A 21,511-nucleotide genomic window follows, 5' to 3' on the forward strand; every position below is an offset into this window, starting at 1 on the left:
GAACTAGCAATCTGATGAAAAATCACCATTTTCCCACATTATGTTACCTTAGTATGGTTATACATATATGAATTACTGCAAAACTGCATTTGAAAATCATCCTTACTATTACCAGGATTCCATTTGAGTTAGGTAGGATCTTTGGACTGTCTGTTTTATAATTTGTAAGGCAAAACTCATAGGAAAAAAGTACCCATAGGGGCGCCTGGGTGGCTCAGTCGTTGGGCGTCTGCCTTCGGCTCAGGGCGTGATCATGGCGTTCTGGGATCGAGCCCCACATCAGGCTTCTCCACTGGAAGCCTGCTTCTTCCTTTCCCACTCTCCCTGCTTGTGTTCCATCTCTCGCTGGCTGTCTCTCTCTGTCGAATAAATAAATAAAATCTTAAGAAAAAAAAAAAAAAGAAATTTTCTGTGGAAAATGTCGTCTCTAAATCCCAAGCAAATGTTCTCAAAGTCATTAGCAGCCTGTATTATTTGGCACATGCTCAGAGAATAAATTTAACTGTTTACTTTATAATAGTGTTCTGTCTTTATGATAATGGTATGTTTTTAGAGTTTTCAACAATCTTGAGTGTATTTTATTATTTATACATTCTTATAATTATTTTAGGTCAACTGGCTATTCTGAAGTGATAGTTGTCGTTGGAGGCTGTGAACGGGTTGGAGGATTTAATCTTCCATATACTGAGTGCTATGATCCTGTGACAGGAGAATGGAAGTCTTTGGCTAAGCTTCCAGAATTTACCAAATCAGAGTATGCAGTCTGTGCTCTAAGGAATGACATTCTTGTTTCAGGTAAATAGAGAATTATTACAGTAGGTACTTTGAATTTGAACACAGCTTGGCTGTTTCAAACAATAGTAGTGTCTCAGAAGAAAATCATGAAAGGGGAATATGCCCACTTTCAGCAGATCAGTTTATACAACAAATAAAACCGAAAATGACTTTTTGCTCTTAAACACAGGCTCAAGATGATCCAGAATGATTTATAAAAGATGCACCAGAAAAATGCCTTTAATCGCCCTATTTTAAGTACTCTCAAATGCATGTAGGATACGGTATAATTTTAAAAAGCTTTTACCCGTTAACTCCGTTTTAAGGAACACAGTAAAGTATGCAAAGTGAAAATTACTCGCAGAATTAATTAAGCATCTCTGATCCACCCAGGTTTTCTGAAATTCTCCCCAAAGTTTATGAAATAGGATTTTCCTTAAACTTCTTAACTTAAACTTCTTTTATGTGACGTTACATCTAAAATCTGAGACAGTAAAACGACAGACTTATACAAAGTATAACTACATTATCAACGGTCCTGAGTCTGTTATTTGGTTAATAATTTTACCAGCTTTGGAGTTACTCTATTACTACATGCTGAACAATATTACAACACATACTTTATTTTGTACAGTGGTTTGCTTTCGAAAAAATGGGTGATTTTAAAAAATCTTTTTAAAATAATTCTGTTGTTTGGGTGCTTCTGATGTCTGATTCACATTAATAGTCTTAGACATTTGTAAAATTCATATTCTGCATTTTATTACTTGGGGCCTATAATTCTCAAGATAACAATTGGCAAAGTTTAAATCTGTTCTGTAGAACTGTTTCCATTAAGCTTTAAGAGGGTCCTTGTTTCGTTTATTAAACTGAATTCACAAATTCTTAGCCTGGGTGAATAAATCCTATGTTATAATTATCCATGCCTTGAGCATAAATCCTTTGGTGATATACGTATTATCTTGTGTACATTGTTTTGCATTTAAAGGTGGAAGAATCAATGGACGTGATGTGTGGATTTATAACTCACAACTAAATATTTGGATCAGAGTTGCTTCTCTAAATAAAGGCAGATGGCGTCACAAAATGGCTGTCCTCCTTGGTAAAGTAAGAGAAACCACTTTTTATTACTATTGCTGGCACGTTTCCAAAATAAATACCACAGTTAAATCCTTCATCTTACTCACTCTCTGGGTATTTTGGATTCAAATTGTATTTCCTTCCATTTCTAACCTCAGTAGATAAACTGAAGATATAAACAATTTGACACTGTACTTTTGAATGGAGATTTTGTTCTCCCAATTTGGAATTTGTAGCAGTGCAGCCCATTTCTCTTTTCATGCTCCATTGGAGTCTGAATGCCTAAGAAGCATTGGAAAATAAAGGAGTGACATCGAGTACAAAAACAGACCAGTGCCTAATCCAAGCAATCTTTTTCCCTTTACTGACTTTGACAGTCAGGCAGAGAGATATATTTATCTAGACTGATGTTATTTTATCTTTTCTTCTTTATATAAGTTAGGGGCAAAAGAAATTTAAAGTAGTGTTAAGACAAATTCACCAATATACTTTAAAGAAAACTGATTATTGACTGCAGCTAATAAATGTTTAAAAATATATAATTTGGGGGGGCACCTGAGTGACTCAGTCAGTTAAGCGTCCGACTCTTGATCTCAGCTCAGGTCTTGATCTCAGGGTTCAAGCCCCGTGTTGGGTTCCATGCTGGGTGTGGAGCCCACTTTAAAAAATAAATAAATAAATATATGTTGGTTCTGAACCATTCTCTGTCCTTACTAACTTGAAAAGCTTTTGTGGACTAGTGGTTTCCAAACCTTTTAAAAGCGGCTAACTTTTTTAAAGTTAAAAAGGTAAACCTAACATAAAAACGCATTACATAGAACAGATAAAAATACAGCAGTATACCAAGGGCTCTTTAGGTTTTCTTTGCCTCCATCTCTATTAGCTCCTTCAAAGCTACCTTAAATTAATGAGCAATCTGAATAAAAGCATACTTGCTTGCACGTGTATTTCTGACTGATTGCCTGATACCCCCTTCTAAAAAGATTGCTGCCTCTTGGACCCTCATGTGGAGACATTTTGGAGCCACCAATGAGAAAACAGAACTGCTCTAATAGAAAGAGATGGTACTGAAAACCTTCCCACTCAGCCTCTCATCAGCCTTAGTCCCTTCCCCCTATTTCTCCATAGAGGCTTCTTGAAATTTCTATACTACAGAATATTAGAGTTTCTCAAAGCACAGTTTGAAAGCTACTGTTAATTCCTAAGAAAATTGATCTAGTGTGCTGCTGCTGTTGACAAGGTCAGTGAAATAATGAGGACCTTGAGATAGATGTAATAGAAATAAGATACTAATTATATTTGGATATTTTCCAAAATCATTAGTTTGTCAGTAATTACTATATTATACATAGTTTTGGTAGCCATGTCTCAAGAATGATAAAATATTACTGAAAGGGGCAGCTAAAATATTCAAGGGGTTGGAAAGAGAAGAGATCTGACTAATAATTATTTAGACTGGAAGTACAAAGGCAAATGTAAATGATTGGTGAACACAAATTTATTTGACAAATGTCAGTATACTTGACTTGAAATTACCTAAAACTTAGAAGCAGTAAATCAAGACACGAGAGGAATATTTCCTACCTTACGTAGCAAGTATTCACGTCATGGAAACTGTTACCCCGAAAAATTGTAAAATGAATTCAAACGTATAAAAGTATTTAAACGTATAAATGGTTTCTATTAAGAAAACCTAGGTAAAATGATTTGGAATAGAGAATCTAAGAGTAGGAAAGGAATCTTAGAGAAAATTTCATGTAACTTTTTCAATTTATGAAGAAATCTAATTCGAGGAGATCAAGTCACTTGCCCAAGGTTACACAGAAAGTGATAAAGCAGGGGCAAAGCAAAGTTCAAGATTTTCTTAATCTAGAGTCCTTTCATCTTGGTGCTTACAACATATATTTTTAATTTATGCATGCAGGAAAATGGTAAAGTTTAATCCACAAAATTATATTATGTGATAGGTACTATTACTGTCTCCATTTTAATTGAGGAAATAAAGACTGACTCTCAGAGGATAAGTAAACTGCCCAAGGTTTACATTTCATAGCAATGCTAGATATTGAACCCTGCCTCTTCTGACTTCAAAGCCATGCCCTTAATTGCTACATTGTGCCACAGTTTCCATATACTCTTCCAGCTGGGCGACTTTGAGTAAGTTACTTAACCTCTCTGAACTTCATAGTGTTGGAAGAATAAACCCACCAAGAGATCATTTTAACATAATATGAGAAGTGCAACATTGAAATACAAAATAGCATTGGCTGCTGTAGAAATTTGGAGGAGTACAGAAAGATAAATTGTATACAGACTTGAATGTCTGTGTATAAAGTTTGGCCTTGACCACTTGGGCATCTGTTGTTGAACTATTAAAAGGAGTTGATGAAGTATTTTAGGAAGATTAATCTATGGTTGAGGGAGCACAAGAGTGGAGACCCAGAGATTTATTGTGAGAATATGGATCCTGAAGTAGGATAGTGGCAATGGGAAACAAAAGGAAGGGACACATGTGAGATGCTGTGAAAGAAGACTCAGTGGGACTTAATAGTTATTTAGATATGGAGGGAAGAGTTGATAATGACTGTCGATTAAAGGACTTGTGGATGTTAAACTGTAGAACGTCTTTTAAGTTCAGAGTTTCTTGTATATCTCATGATTCTTAATGGATTATCTGCATATAGGTCATTTAATAAATGGCTTGTTGATTAGTTCGGGTATCACGTAAAGATATTAATTTGTCTGCCTTCATCATATTTCTGGAAGTCCTTTGACATACACAGTATAGAGTTCATTATGTGAACTGTGCAAAGCATAGTAGATACTAAAATGAAAAACAAGATAGGCACTGCCTTCAGTGATCTTACGGTCTACGGTCTAGTATTCCTTAGCTCATATCTTAGTTTTATAGATTTATTACTTCATAATGATCCAACATTTTCATCATCCATGAGTGTGAGCATTTAAGCAATCCTGTAATTCTCAGTGTGAGCAGTATCACCCTTAAGGGGGTGAAGATTGGTTCTTGGGGGTGAAAAATCTTGTGCTCTTTCATATATAAAACACAGATATACATATAATACATAAGCAGATATACAATATATCTGTGGTAATGAAACTTCATTGGAGGGGGCTTTATGAAAAAAAAGTCTAAAAAGTCTCCTCGGTGGTGAAAGGGTGCTAATAAAAGTTTCAAAAACTAAGCTAAATTTATTGCAATTATAGTTATCAAGGGCTTTTTAAAGGGACAGATCCCTTGATTCCTTAGCCAACTAATTAAAAATTCAGACTTTTGACAATTAAGATTTTTCTGTGTATTTTGCATATAGGTATATGTTGTTGGAGGTTATGATGGACAAAACAGACTTAGCAGCGTAGAATGTTATGATTCCTTTTCAAATCGATGGACTGAAGTTGCTCCCCTTAAGGAAGCAGTGAGTTCTCCTGCCGTGACTAGCTGTGTAGGCAAATTGTTTGTGATTGGTGGAGGACCTGATGATAATACTTGTTCTGATAAGGTAAGCCCTGTTCTCTTACAGATATTACCAATGATGTATATGAGAAGAAAAATACAGAAAGCTTATCAAATAGATAGTGAGATCCCTTAGTGTGAGGAACCTTTTAAAAATTGTCTAGTACTTTATACTTTGGGGGGAAAACACTAAGTTTGAAGTTACTGAAGTGAAATCCTGATATGTCTAACAGTTTCCTGTAAAAAGCATTATCTAATCTTTTTGAAATGAAACTAATTTCAGCATTGAGATATTTTACTAAATTAAACCTTTTACTGCTATAGTCTGTAGAATCAAAAAATTATAAAAAAACACAGTGGGGAAGTGAATTAGCAGAGGGTGGGTTACAGTAACTGTACTGCTTCCGCTGGGTCATCTTCTGCATACTTTAAAAGTATTTTTTAGGAAAAAAGGAAAGGAAACCTCTGTAATGTCAACAGAGGACAACTCAAATTTGCTGCAGCTCATTGAATTCCTGGGACAAGAGAACATTTGCCTGACACCTCAGAAAATACGGTTATTCTGGAAACAATTGTCTGATGCCTAACCTGTTCAGCAGTTGTTAACTGAATTTTGTCAATCAGTTATTTATTTTTTTAAAGATTCTATTTATTTGAGAGAAAGATACTGGGAGAGCACGGGGAGGAACATAGGGAGAGGGACAAGCCCGATGCAGGGCTCCGTCTCACAATCTTGAGATCATGATCTGAGCTGAAACCAAGAGTTAGACACCTAACCGACTGAGCCACCCAGGTGCCAATCAATTATTTTTTAATTAAACTTTAATATAATGTCAAATATCACATTTTTAGAATTCAGAATTTGTGATAATTCAAAGTATACTAAATTGAAGTTTACTTGTGTTCTTTTGAAGAAAGGACTTCCTAAAATCATAAAGAAATTGTATTCAGATTGAGGCATTGTTATCCTATACGGCACAATTTTTTAAAAATCTAGTCTGTTGGGGCACTTGGGTAGCTCAGTCGGTTGAGTGTCCGACTCTTGATTTCAGGTCAGGTCATGATCTCAGGGTCGTGAAATCAGGCTCCACATTGGGTTCCAAGCTCAGCAGGGAGCCTGCTTCAGATTCTGTCTCTTCTCCCTCTGTTTCTGCCTTTCCCCCACTCATGTGCATTCTAGCCTCCTCTCTCTCTCTCTAAAATAAATAAATAAATAAAAAATCTGGACTGTTAGTTTAGTGGAAATAAGTAAAGAAAACTTACCATGGTAGTGTAGTATCCATTCATCTTGGAAGCAGCATGTGTTTGTTACTCTGTTCTGCTTGATGGTAATACATTTGCGTTTCTTTTGAGAATTTTGTAATTCAGACATTTCCTTATCAAGCTAACCTCTCTTAATTCTGTGAATTAATGTGAATTAATTAAGGTAAAAATGGGATTTCATTTTTAATCATGTTTCTATGTATTGTTAGACTTTTTTAAGTAAATTTGCATTTTTGTTTAGAAACGTGAATAAAATATTTCTATATATTACTAGGTTCAATCTTATGATCCAGAAACCAATTCTTGGCTACTTCGTGCAGCTATTCCAATTGCCAAGAGGTGTATAACAGCTGTATCCTTAAACAACCTGATATATGTTGCTGGTGGGCTGACCAAGGCAATATACTGTTATGATCCAGTTGAAGATTACTGGATGCATGTACAGAATACATTCAGCCGACAGGTAATGACATAAAACAGTACAAAAAAATCAATCTAGGAGGGGCCAAATACATGGCCATTATAAATATACTGTAATTTCACTGTTAATACATTTCAGGTATGCTTGAATTATTTTATAATTTTTAAAACCACATAAAGCATATGATATGCCTGTTTTGAACTTGTTTCAGGGAATTGTTTTATCGAAATAACTTATTTTCTACCATCCCATGGTGAAGCAGCTGTTGCACTTGGGCTGGTAGGTTTTTTTCCCTTGACCTCTTTCAGAATCTACTCCAGTCCTTATCCCTATCTCTTATGTATTTTGAAAGAGAAGAAATGCTCCCAAACTGGTTTCTTTCCTTCTGTGGTTTTTGTTATAAAAGAAATGGCTGGGCTCGGGTCTCCTTCATCCACGCACACTGCCTGTACCCATACTCCACCTCCACCCCCTGCGTCCCAAAAAGCCTTCTTTCAGCCTTTGATTCATGGCTCTACCCTCCCTTCAACCACCAGAGTGCTTGCTGGTTCTGATGCTGGAAATCTGGACCTGCCTGTTTACCACTCCAGAGTTATACTGTCATAGGTCATTACTAACAATCTCAGTCTCATCCATATTCTCGTATTCTTCCTATCCAGCCCTTAAATATGAGTATTCTTGAGTCTCTTTCCCTACCTGCTTCCTAGTCTATACTCTGTTCCTGAGTGGTCACATTTATTGTCCAGTACTGATTACTTTAAATCTTTATCTTCATTAAGCCTCTCTCTTGTCTCCAGACTCAAATTTCCAACTGCCTGTTTGATATTTTTTATAGTGTCCCAAGAGTCCAAACTTAGAATTCACCTTCTTCCCTAAGCCTGCTTTTTTCTGTTTCCAAACAACTGAGTGAATGGAAAAACTGTGTCTTCCTTACTCACACTCACACTTCTGGCATCAGATATATGGATTTATTCCCACACCAGCCAGTTCTCCATCTCCAGCTGAATGTCTCACAGTTCAGTTCTGACACTCTGTGCCTGGACTTAGTGTCAGATTCCACACGTTGAGGGCTCAGTTCAAGACCGCCACTGCTTCAGATGCCAGATGCTGGTTCCAGCTTGTCCCCAGTACTTTTGACTGACTGGCTGCAAATTAACATTCCCACAGCCCCCTCCTTGGGTTCAGTAATTGGCTAGAACACCTCACAGAACTTAGGGAGATAAAGATAAACTTCTGTTTATTGGCTTATTATATAATAAAGGATATTATAAAGGATGCAGATGAAGTGGCACATAGGGTGAGGTCCAGAAGGGTCCCAAGCACAGGAGCTTCTGTCCTGGCATTGAGGCGCACCACCCTCCCAGCACATGGGGATGGTCACTAAACCAGAAGCTGTTCGCATCCTATATTTTGGGAATTTTTATGGAGGCTTTATCATGTAGTTATTAAAGTAATTTCCAGCCCCTTTCCCCTCTCCGGAGTATGGGAAGTGGGGATGAAAGTGTTACGATTCTAATTATGGCTTGATCTTTTTGGTGACCAGGCACCATCACGCCCCATCCAGGAGCCTACCAACAGTCGCCTCATTAGAACAAAAGACTTTCCTATCACTCAGGAAATTCCAAGGGATTTAGGAGCTCTGTATCAGGAACTGGGGGCAGAGACCAATACATATTTTTCTATTATTTCATACCTAGACTTAATTTCTTAGATTTTCCTCACTTTCTCCTAAATTGAATCCAGTGTATCAATTCTATCTCCTCAGAGTTTTTCCTATTCTTTTCCATTCCTGTGTTTCCTGCTTTTGTTCAAGTTCTTATCAGGTCTTCCCTAAACAAAAAACAGTAATATTCTAATTAGTGTTCTTTAATGTCTTGCTTCTCTCACCCATTTAACCACTAGTTATTTTCCCATAAATCTTATTATGTCTCTCCTTTGATTGGAAACATACTGAATAAAATCCAAGTTTTCCCACTTCATTCTAGGCCTTCTGTCATCCGACCTCTGCTTGCCTTTTTAGCTTCACTTTCTGGAACTTTATCCCAATTATATTACGTGTCTGTTAAATTGCACTTGCTAAATAGATCATATGTGTTCTTGCCTTGGTTCATGATGTCCACTTAGACTCTAATGTCTTTTCTACCTTCTCTACTTGTAATTCTACTCCTCTTTCAAGGACCACTTCATAGTTAAACTAAAGTTTCCCTGTTCAGGAGTAATCTCCTTTTCTGACCTGTCATTGCACGTACACCTCTGTCATGGCAGTCATAAGATTCCTTTATGGGTATAAATATTTATTTCCACACCAGAATTCCATCTTCTTGACAATACTGGTTTTTCTAACTCATTTTCTATATGTCTTGCATTAATTGGTGCTCAGTAAATATTTGCTGAATAAGTAAACAAATGAGACAGTGCAGTAACAAGGGTCCTAATTTTAAGAGTCGTATATGCAAGATGCGTAAGAGATGTGGACTGTAAAAATAATGCATAGGGTTTGAATGTAACATCATTTTTCTAAAGTTTTTGACATTGAGGTATAGTGTCTAATTAGTAATGTATTCAAAGTAACATTGCCTCAGCTGATGAAAGGGACATATAAGACCGTCAGCTTCATGGTATAGAGGGAATATAATCTTCTGTTCCTCTTGTATCACATTTAAGTAAAAATGAATCACATTTCTTTAGCTCAGTGGCCTCTCCTGGAAAGGGCAGTCTCCAGGTCTATAGAGGTGAGGGTGTGCCCTACCATGTACGAACCCATATTATAGTCACATTCACCTGTGTGACAAGTGTTTACACTTTTTTCTAATTTTTTTAAGTAAATTCTACCCCCAAAATGGGGCTTGAACTCCTGATCCTGAAATCAAGAGTCATAGGCTGTACCAACTGAGCCAGCCAGATGCCCCAGTTTCTAAATTTTTTAATCAAAGCTAATCTTTATCGGCTTATAGTGAATATTTTAAAGTATAATGCATTTTCACCAAGAAGTACTGTTCATTCGGTACTTGGCTATATTATAGAAAATTATAACAATTTAGGAAGATAATTTCCAGCATCCAGAATAATACAGGGCATACAATGAATATGTTTCTAACTACATGACTGGGATAAAACTAAGAAAAAAACAACAGGACAAACATGGCACATTTTTTCTAATTAATGAATAATACTGACTTCAGAAATTTCAAAGAAAAAACATTTAGCTCAGAAGTATATTAAATCTATTATGACAAAGACAAATCATTGAAGTCCAAATCAAATATTCTATGTCATATCTCTTGAAGCAAACACTACTGAGATTTCTGGGATTATCTTTTCTCCTCAGTCCATTCTTAACTACCAGTACCTCTAAGTATATCTTTGTTGGGGCACTTGGGTGGCTCAGTTGGTTAAGTGTCTGCCTTCAGCTCAGGTCAGGATCGAGCCCCGCATTGGGCTTCCTGCTTAGCAGGGAACCTGCTTCTTCCCCTCCCTCTGCTGCTCCCCCTGCTTGTACTCTCTCTCCCTGTCAAATAAATAAATAAAATTTTTTAAAAAAATCTTTAAGCATATCTTTGTAAACAGTATTGATAGGTAATTTTTGAACCATTTGTAAGTGTTTGCCTACCGTTTAATGCTAATTAGTAAAAAAGGAAAAATCAACTGTAATTTCGTATTAGACAGTTATTTGTGTCAAACCTTTTTTAAATGCTTAGAATATTAAGTAGCAAAAAAGCTGAAAAAATGAGCTCTTTGTTTTGCAGACCTAATGAACCTAATGCAGCCTTTTCTCTCTCTGTCCCTTACCATTTCCATGCCTCTTGACTTTGCATAAATCCTAAAAGCCACAACTTGCTAAACATATTTTGCTTTTTAACTCTTGTCAGGAACATCCTTTGAAAAATTGTGGAATATTTTTTTAGGTCTATGATGAACTTTTTTCAATCCCTCTTCAGTAGCCCAAGTGTTTAAAATGTCATTAAAGTTTAGAATAATAGAGGATGCCTGGGTGGCTCAGTCGATTAAGCGGCTGCCTTCAGCTCAGGTCATGATCCCAGGGTCCTGGGATCAAGCCCCACATTTGGTTCCCTGCTCGGCCTGGAGTCTGCTTATCTCTCTCCCTCTGCTCCCTCCCTCCTGCTCCCCCCCCCACCTGTTCGTGCTCTCTTTCTTTCAAATAAATAAATAAAATCTTTAAAAAAGAGAGAGCAAAACTTACATACACAGCAAATCTATTCAAGTAAAAATGTTTATTGTACCGATTGGTAGAACCCATCTCATTGTTAGTTATATAGAAACAGGATGATAGTAATATGCAATAACTTTCTGAATTAAAGTAATTGAAAAAGTAATGTAAATAGAAAATTTGACCTGCAGCATAACCAGATCCATGAATAGGGAGACAATTTGAGTGTAATTTCTTTCTTGGAAGAATCACTCTCATCCTTGCAAGAATATTTGTTTTTTATAGTAGTTATGTTATTGACAGAGAAGAGTAGGATTCAGCTAAGAATCCCATTGTGTGCAAAGTTAAAATATTATTTGGGGAGTTTCTATATCCCAGCCAAGGCTCCTAATCACAGTGCTTTGTTAATCTGTTTATAAGTCTTTCTCTCATTCATTCATTCAGCTTGTGGCTAATCCCACATAATGAATAATGTTCCTACTCCTTGGTCATGTAATAGCCACTGGCTGTAATAAGGGACCTCCCTGTAATAGGAGAAGCAAGCCACACTCTTCGAAAATATTTTTGTTGACTACTGTTAAATTAAAACCCTTCTCTCAGTCTAATACCCCCACTTCACCTCCCACATCTTGGCCCCAATCATAACATATATTTTAACATTTCATTCATGCAAAATTATCTGGCACTCACTCATAGAGCAGGAGTTGGGCAAAAGGGAGCTTATTTCATGACTTCATTTTCTGTCTGTCAAAATATGTCTTATTTTACTTTTCAGTTTGTTACCAAATTCCTTACCTTCAAGAGTTAATTTTTTTTTTTTTTAATGTATTTGGTTCAACAGGAAAACTGTGGTATGTCTGTGTGTAATGGTAAAATATATATCCTGGGTGGAAGACGGGAAAATGGAGAAGCCACAGACACTATTCTCTGTTATGATCCTGCAACAAGTATCATCACAGGGGTAGCTGCAATGCCCAGGCCAGTGTCCTATCACGGCTGTGTGACTATACATAGATACAATGAAAAATGCTTTAAGCTCTGAAGCCAGGATACCTCACCCAAGAAGCCACACTGATCCAAGACGAGAGGTTTTAAGAACTCCAGAGTGGGAACTTGACATATCTCCTTGTGCCATGTACACAAAAAAGTGTAAAGATAATAATTGTGGTGCCTTTTCCCCTGAAATATCAATCTTTCAAACTGTAATAAAGCCTTTCCTGTAATTGGAAAAAAAATTTGTTGTTGTTGAAAGTAATAGTGGTTATTGCTTGGGTTTTGAGAGTGTACCTTTGTAAGTGTTTGTAAGAAACTCATGTGAAGTAGGAAATAATGTCTGCCTGTGTAACTTTTAGGAATTTGTGAATGGTTTCTCCATTTATATATGTTTATCTGTAAGCCTTTATATTCCTTATTTTGTCATATATGTATAGAAAATTGCATGACTTAGGCTTCGTTTAGGTTAAATCACATAATGCTTAGAATGCTTACAAAGGGGGGGAATCAGTTTAAAAAATCTTTTTCACTAAAAATATATCCAAACGGATTGATTTTATTGAAAGTTTTTTTCAGTAATTGATAAAAATGTAATGACAATAATTTGAGTATCATACAATACTGAATTATCATGACTTCTGAGAATTGCTCTCTTATATTAAACATATTTTTAGAAGAACATTGGGTAGGAGATAGAAAAGCAAGTGCCCCTAAAATGGGGATTAAAATTGTAGGTTAATTCCTAAGAAAAATTATGTAAGACCGTTGAAGGAAAAATGACCCACTGTGGCTCTCAAAGTACTTATGTATCATCTCTGAATCCTCTAAGGAAGCACCTTTTCTTGAACCTGGCAAGAGAGTCGAAATCCATTTTGCGATATTATTTTTGGAAAACAGGGACAGATTTTCTCCCTAGCCCAGTAGGGTTGACTTCATTAGTATGGTGCTTTGGGTGAGGACCTCTTCCCTGGTTATCCTCCTCTCCTGTGAACAGGTAAAAATCCTGGAGTCTCCGCTCTTGAGTGGCCTTTAAAGGATAAAGCGGGGACCACCTATCAGTGGGTCCATTTTTCTTTTAAAATTAGCTATTCAAAAAAACTAACAGCGGTATTTGCAGTCTTTTAAGATAAATCTTTCAGTTGGTACCCATTGTGAAAAATACTGGTCAACATTCTCAAGCTTCTCTACAACAAATTGCCTTTGTCTAGATTTTTCAACTCCAGTTTATAAGCTTACTAGTTTTCAGAGAGGAATGTAAAATTTGTTTCTAAGGCAAATGGAACGGCAAGAACTGTAACATAAGTGATTACTGTTATTCCTGGGTGAACAGATATAATTTACAACATTTTAGGGGTATTCCAGGGATGTTCTGGGTAGCCTGCTGGATTTCGACTGCCCAGGCACTATTGTTGTCTCACATCATACTTACATACTCCTTGTCACAGGAGAGATGATGCAAATGTGTGATGATAGTGCCACCAGATTTCTGTTAAAACCAAGTTAGTAATAAAAAACCTAACATAGATAAACCATTTTGTTTTCTCATCTTAGAATGATACAGAGATTTCTAATAAAGTGTACAGTTTCAACGTCCGTTTAGCTGGAATCTGAATTCTGAGGAAAACTCTAAAGATCTTATAAATGTTTAGGGAATTAAAATTTTCAGATCATAATTTGAAATGATATGTACCTTTTTCTGATAATTATCAGAGCAATTCAGGAAACAATCTTCTATCATTTTAGTTGAGAGACAATTGTGAATACAATTGGGATACTTGTTTTAATGCTAAAGTAAACATCTACTTCTGCAATATACCTTTTGTAGATAATGGAACCTATTTAGTTCAGAGATTCTTTGCGGTAGATGAGATAATGTATGAGGAAAGTGTTTTGTAAATGCTGAGGATTATACGAATGATACTTGTTATTTTCATGTGTATTTGTAAGATCACGCCCATCCATACAGACACTTCACACACAAAAAAAAACTTTCTCAAGATCACTTGTATTGTAGTACTTTCGTCTATTGTAAAAGTATTGATTCTTTACTTGTAATTCTTTATACATTTTTTAATATCCATGTGTTTATTGTACTAAATTTGAAATGAAATCCTATAAAACAATTTGTTTAAACATAGACCTCATGCCAATATTGTTTAATTTTTTTCTACATAATTTAAAACTACATAAATTAAGTAGGCCACCAAGAATCTAGCTTGAATCCTATGAAATTAACAATTTTTGAAATTACTCGACTGATATTTTAATATCCTTTATCTTCCTTTACAGATTGTTGATAAATAATGTTGTTAGCATTGATAAAAGAATTTTAGGGTATAATTAGTATATAAAAAGGGATTCATCAACCAGATTGTGTCAGGTTATATTCATACTGTCATCACATAGTTGACAGATTTTCTTTTGATAGGAGATGCTCGTATAAGCCTTCTGGGTTAGTATGTATGTATATACATGTATAGATAGATAGTACGGTCATGTACAAACATATATACAAACACCAAGATTTTGATCAGTTTGTGATGATCAGAGAAAAGCACATAAAGTAAGAATTGGTTGACTTAATTAAATTCAAATCCAGAAGATTTTTTTTATTTGGGCATTTCTATAGTACTTTTTTACATTTGAAAGTACATGATGAGGGGCCTCTGGCTGGCTCAGTCAGTAGGGCATGCAGCTCTTGATCTCGGGATCGTGAGTTTGAGCCCCACTTTAGGTGTAGTGATTACTTAACGAAAAGTTTGAAAGTACATGATGGGTATTAGTGTAATGACTTGTATGCAGTCGGAATCTATGTAGCACATAAGGCTTCACAAGATCAGAAAACAAATTGGAGGTAGAGACAAGTTTGCTAAACCCAGCTGCGATACCTCAGTGGGAAAAGGAATTCAAGCGTATGTTTTGTAGATTAACAGGAAAGTATAGTTTTTTGTTCATTAATGTGTGTTTTCCTATGAGTGAGCTATAAAGTGGTCTAATTTTTACAACAGTAGACCTTCTTCGTTTTCAGATTTAATCTTCCCACTGACTACTGCACAGGTATGAAATAGTAGCTTACTGAATCTTCAGTAAACTTTTGTTTCCCTAGATGACTGAAATATTGATATTTACTCCATTTAAACCAGGTGTTAAGAAAAAAATGATGTAAATACTCAGGGAGGGTATTAACTTGTCCTTTTTGCCTATTTGGGGTGTTTAAAGTGCCATAACTATGTAACCTTCAGTTCATGATCCTAGAGTAAATTTAATTTGGTAAAGGGGCTTCACACAGGCGGTGGTTGAACATTCATTCTTTTATATTTAGAAAGATGAAAATGTTTTGTGGACTGATACATTTTCTCTTAGTGAATACGAATTGTTTATGTATCTCTACTGTCATATACCCTTTTGAAACTCAGGAAAGACAAAGGTTCAGTTTTACTACTTTTGTCTATATGCAAACCAGGTGTGTGTGTGTGTGTTTTTTTCCTGTTGTCTGGATATGGCAATAGATTTAAAAAAAAATTGCTGTGAGAACCCATACATGAAAAGAGGGGGTTTGAATTGTTGTGTGTGCCTTTTGTGTCTTGAGATTTATATGTGGAAAAGACATCTCCAGCCTGTATTTTCAAAGAGAAGAGAGAGCTGTTTGTGGTGCCAAGTGATATGTCTCTTAAAGGTTTCCTATGGAAGCCTTTATTTTACTAAACTCAAGACACCAGTTAACCTCAACATAATTTTGGCCTTATTAGAATTTCTTGTGCATTATATTGAAAGCCAGGTTTACATCACCTCGCCCCATTATTCTTTTTGTCAAATAAATAAATCCGCCATATCAAGTAAACAGAATGGGGGCAATTTGGTTGGCCTTTAAGTAGGTTTGGCTAGGTAGGTCTACTTACTGTCACATCTAATGCTAGACATCAGAAACCACTTGAGCCAGAGTGTGAATTGATAATTCCAGAGACATTTTCAACATACTTCAGACATTTTTTTAATGTTTTTTATGAATGTGTTACATTTGTGTGATTGCCTTAGATATTAAATTTACTTAGGGCTAAAGATGATCATCATAAATAATTTTTTTAAAAACAGCAGTAGTCATAACTTATTTTATATATTGTTCCAAAGAAAACGAATTTGTTTTAAAGTTTTCAAAACAACTGCATCTGAATTTGTTTATGTGCCTTAAGTTCTCTAGTGCTCTTTCAACTTTTTTTTTTTTTTCATTCTAAATAAAGCTTACCTTAGATGAGTTTCATATTTGTTTCCTACGGAGTAAGTAAACTCCCCTTCTTAAATTTTTTTAATAAGCACCACGTGGTTGCTTGGCAGAATGAGAATGTTAAGAAATGTTGAGTGTTTGGCGTTTATTATATTTGAGGGTTTTGTTTATTTTTGTTACCAAGGTGCTTTTTAAGATATTCAGACAAACATCTAACATTGATTAACCCTTGAAAACATCGTTTGCAGTATCTACATCTAATGTCAAAAAAGTAAATGTACTTATTTTGGTTCCATCCTTATGTACTATTTTTTTCCTTCTACAGGCTTTTTCATTTATATTTCCTGAAAAAGTTCTTACTCTTCTTTCCCCATCATCCCTCCCTCCCGGTTTCTTTACTGAAATTTTTGAGAGTTTCTGGAGCTAACTAAGACAACAATTATAGAGTTGGAAAAGAAGCATAACATGCTTTACACCTTGTACAGGCCTATGGCAGCCAAATGTCATTTGCTTTCGGTGAGAGGCTCCAAGAATCTTCATAGTGAAAAAAAAATGCTTTGTACTTTGTTCTCAATTTGGTTGTAGCACATTAATACTTAAATGTCTTGTTTATACTTTGTGCATAGTTTAATTTTTTTAAAGTTGTATCTAATAAAATGTCCTTTAACCATTATTATTTGACTATACAGTTGTATTAAATTTTGTTTACCAAAAACTTGCTGTTTTGTTTTATTTTAAATACATCCAAATGGTTGTGCAAAAAAAAGGGGGGGATGGAGGAAAATTCATATTAATATATATGAATATTTGCTGGTATGTCCATAAAGTAACTAGAAGAATAAAGAAAACATTGGTGTATATGAAGAAATCGTCGCTGAGGAACAAGTAAAAAGGAAATGCCACTGCATACTCATATATAATTATGTATAAATATGCATATGGTCAGTGTTTTAGTCTGAACCACGTGGAAGTGTTACCTATCCACAAAACAATTATAATCATCAGAAAGTTACCCATAACCTGTGTACTCTAGTGTTCTTTGATTTGACTCTCAAAAGTACCCCTGTAGTAATATTAAGAGTAAAGAACTGAAGGAATTTTCTTGCAGATGTCAAAGAGAGGGCATATTAGTCACAGGATAAGCACTGTCTGATTTTACATTAACAAAAGTAAAATTTTGAGAAGATATAAATATGTTACAGAAGCATGTGCAATGCTTAGCCTTTTATGCTTAGTTTTTAAATGGTGCCATCAAAATAAAATGGCAAGTTGGAGTGCTTCTTAAATAATAAATGTTTAATAAATGTTAACAATTTCTCCTTTGACTCAATTCCTTTGCAGTCACACCTGGAAAGTGCATGTGCTTCATTAGACCTGAGTCCAACCAGTGCTGTACCGTAAAGCCATTTAACCTCTGAACCACACTTTTCCTTATTCTAGTAAAGGTCATGATACTCACCTCACAGGCTTGTTGTAAGGAGATGAGCTAATGGAATGTGTGTTAATGAATAGTTCTGGCACAGAAAAGGAGAACATAAATGTTGGTTCCTTGTCCATGCAGCTAGTTCAGGACAAAAATGCAATATGTAAAAGCAGGGAAGGAGTTGAAGAAAGTATCTGTTAGCTTAAAATTGGAAAACCGTGGACAATGGGTAAAGAACAGAAGCCTCTTGTAATTTCAATTTTAGCTTTAAAAAATCACCTGCATTCTAGGTGCCTGGCTGGCTCAATCAGTAGAGCATGTGATTCTCTCGGTGTTGTGAGTTCAAGCCCCACGTTGAACATAGAGTGCTTACTTTATTTTTTTAAGATTTTATTTATTTGAGACAGCAGGAGTGGGGAGTGGGGGCAGAGGGAGAGAAAGAAACCGACTCCCCTGCTGATCAGGGAGCCCGACTCAGGGTTTGATCCCAGAACCCTGGGATCATGACCTGAACTGAAGGCAGATGCTTACTGACTGAGCCACCCAGGCGCCCCACGTAGAACTTACTTTAAGGAAAAAAATCACCTGCACTCTTAATGGAACGAGGGGGAAAATGGGCTAAACCGGCCTTCTGCTTCTCTGATATTAACTATTAATGGATATTTAGAAAATCAAAAAGCATGGTTTTCCTCCTAATTTTGTTGAGGCCTTTATTTTTTGGTTATATTTTATGACTTTTTAACATCTTGGGGGAACTTTGCTGGGAGAAACTGCCCTTCCTGAAACTCGCTAATTCCTGGAAACAGTAACCAACTTGTCAGTGAGCCTACCTTTCATATATAAACCAAACAAACTCATCCATACCCCCAACCACCTCCTTTAACTCTCACACACCAAGCCAATGTTTCCCCTAGCCTGAATCACCCCAGGGCCAGGTTCCAGACAACTAAGAACAGCTCCTCTGTCACGAAGCCTGCTAGAACTATTAGAACTAGCCAGTCTTAAACTGTATACCCTGCCCTGCCTTGACTTTCTCAGGGAAATGCTAATAAAAGCTCTAGCCTATGCACTCCCCTCGCTGCTTTTTGCTTCCTGACATTGGTGCTTTCTCTATGGCTCCGCATGACATGCTGTGCCTCTTGTTTCTAGAGGAACTATGAGTAACATGAAACTTTTAACTCAATGGCATTGACCTCTTTGTATTGTCACTCAGTCACCTTTATAAATTAAGACTCACAAAGCACAGAAGGACTTAATGTTTTGGCGAATAAAAGCACCAATTCTGTTCTTATGGCAATACAAGAGCCTGCTCAGAATAGACCTTAAAACAGGATTTTTGAGTCATTGTTTGATAAACATAATAATTAGTATATATGTACTGCAACCCAAGTGCTAAAGAGGAATCGGTCCAAAGAGTCCAGGCTTTGAGCACTGATACCCTTTTATTTAGAGAAAGTGTGATAAAGGGAGGCAGCTTGTCCAAACGGAAGAAGATTTTAAAAGATCACATTTAGGGTTGCCTGGATGGTGCAGTTGGTTAAGCCTCGACTCGGTTTCAGCTCAGGTCATGATCTCATGGGTCATAGGATCAAGCCCCGAGTTGGGCTCCACTGTTAGTGGGGAGTCTGTTTGAAGATTCTCTCCCTCTGCCCCTCTTCCCACTCTCGCACACTCTCTCAAAGGAAGGGAGGAAGGAAGGAAAGAAGGAAGAAAGGAAGGGAGGAAAGAAGGAAGGAAGGAGAAGGGAGGGAGGAAGGAAGGAGATCAAATTTATTTGTTCACGCACACACTCCATCCTACTGGGATTTGGTGGACGGTATCAAAGATGGTAGGGCTTTATAGGAATTCAGTGTACAACAGTGTACGACAGAAGAGGTAAAACAAAAGAGAAAGCAAAAGCAACCCTTCAAAAAGCTTTCTAGCGTGGTATGGCAGCCATGGAAATGGGAGGGCCAGCCTCCAACTACAGCATAACTGACCAAATAATGCCCCAGTGGCTGGCTTTGAAATCCATCTTTCACTTGCCCTGAGGCCACACCTCCCACCAGCTGCTCCCACCAGCCAATGTCTTGTGGCAGGGCTACTTAAGGCACATGTGTTCCCAAAAGATAAGTCTCTCTCTTTTCTCTTCTTTCTTTCTTTCTTTTTTTTTTTTTTTTTAAGAGAGATGAGGGGTGATAGGCAGAGGGAGAGGGAGAGAGAGAATCTTGGGCAGGTTCCCTACCCAGCGCAGAGCCCAAGATGGGGCTGGATCTTACAACCCTGTGACCATGACCTGAGCAGAAATCAAGAGTCTGACACCTAACCAGCTGAGCTTCCCAGGAACCCCAAGACAGGTCTCTCCTGACGGTGAGTTTTGCCTCCATGACTCCCATTCTACTCTGTCCAACCTTCGTTAGACTACATGGTAATGCAGGATGTTTCTATCCAATCTTTTTTCCTTCTTCCCTTCACTTGCTTTTAGCATCTAATGGCTCTCCCCATGTTTTCCCTCACAGAGCATTTCTTCCCATGTGTTCGTTAAAATCTTTGCGTTATTTGATCTCATCTTCTCAGAGGACACAGGACTGGCATATGTAGAAAAAAGTCCCTCGGGAATCATTTCCCTAATGATAAAGTTAGCACTGTGAAGCCATCGACTAATTCTGGTTTTCTGAAAAGTCCTAGTTGTTACACTTAGATACGCTCGGTGGCAAGATAATGTGCAAATAGGTTTTAAAATCAACGTTTACAGGGCGCCTGGGTGGCTCAGTCATTAAGCATCTGCCTTCGGCTCAGGGCGTGATCCTGGATCCCTGGGATCTAGCCCGGCCTCAGGCTCCTCCGCTGGGAGCCTGCCTCTTCCTCTCCCCCTCGCCCTGCTTGTGTTCCCTCTCTCGCTGGCTGTCTTTCTCACTGTCAAACAAACAAACAAACAAATAAATAAATAAATGAAATCAACATTTACAGGCACCTGGATGGCTTAGTCAGTTAGGCGTCTGCCTTCAGCTCGGGTCATGATCCCAGGTCCTGGGATTGAGCCCCACGTAGGGCTCCTTGCTCAAAGGGAGTCTGCTTCTCCTTCTCCTTCTGCTCCTCCCCCCACCTGTGCGTGCACACACTCTCTCTCTCTCTCTCAAATAAGTAAATAAAAAACAATAAATAAAATCGACTGTTTACAAATGCCAGCTTTAATATTTACTACCTATACATCTTTGGGTAAGATATTTAACCTGAGTTTCAGTTTCCCCCCTTCCCACTTAGGCTTGGTTTGAGGACTGAATTAGAACGTAAAAGCACTCAGCACAATACATGGCCATGGTGCTGAATCAGGAATGGTAGTAATTAATAGCTTAGAGATTTCATTCATATATTTATTCATTTATTTGGCAAACATTGGAGTCCTTGATGTGGATCAGGCAGAATGTTTCCTACTGGCATTGCATTAATGAATGTGACAGTCCCTATTCGTAAGGTTTATAGACTGATAGGGGAAGCAACATGTGAACAGATAAATTCTATATAGTATGATAGAGGAAGTTATAGGCATTCCAGTTACTGAGAACTATGTAAATAGGAATAAAGAATCACCAATTTCCAGAGTAAAGAGATTTTATGGTCTCTTCTTTCCAACTGTGCCAAGCACTGGGCAAGGTGCCATGGGATTAATACATCAAATGAGATAGGCCCTGTCCTCCAGAAACTTTCTGTCAAGT

The 21,511-nt window shown here is 37.0% G+C and overlaps 1 protein-coding gene across 29 annotated transcripts in view; it reads left to right on the forward strand.

The window, feature by feature from the left end:
- The window catches only part of KLHL24 (kelch like family member 24), a 38,839-nt gene extending 21,731 nt beyond the window's left edge, over window positions 1-17,108 (forward strand). For 21 of the 29 annotated variants that reach the window (XM_048214848.2, XM_026497709.4, XM_026497736.4 and 18 more), the window contains 5 exons: window positions 611-795; window positions 1,763-1,881; window positions 5,184-5,372; window positions 6,864-7,052; window positions 12,020-17,108. In XM_048214848.2, coding sequence (XP_048070805.1) covers window positions 611-795; window positions 1,763-1,881; window positions 5,184-5,372; window positions 6,864-7,052; window positions 12,020-12,220 — 883 coding nt within the window. In that variant the 3' untranslated portion in view covers window positions 12,221-17,108. The remainder of the gene's footprint in view (window positions 1-610; window positions 796-1,762; window positions 1,882-5,183; window positions 5,373-6,863; window positions 7,053-12,019) is intronic. The other 8 variants (XM_057306527.1, XM_057306530.1, XM_057306528.1 and 5 more) reach the window with 1 other exon arrangement.
- Window positions 17,109-21,511: the final 4,403 nt, after the last annotated feature.

Source organism: Ursus arctos, unplaced genomic scaffold, assembly GCF_023065955.2.
Source record: "Ursus arctos isolate Adak ecotype North America unplaced genomic scaffold, UrsArc2.0 scaffold_4, whole genome shotgun sequence".
In the NCBI taxonomy this organism is placed as follows: Eukaryota; Metazoa; Chordata; class Mammalia; order Carnivora; family Ursidae; genus Ursus; species Ursus arctos.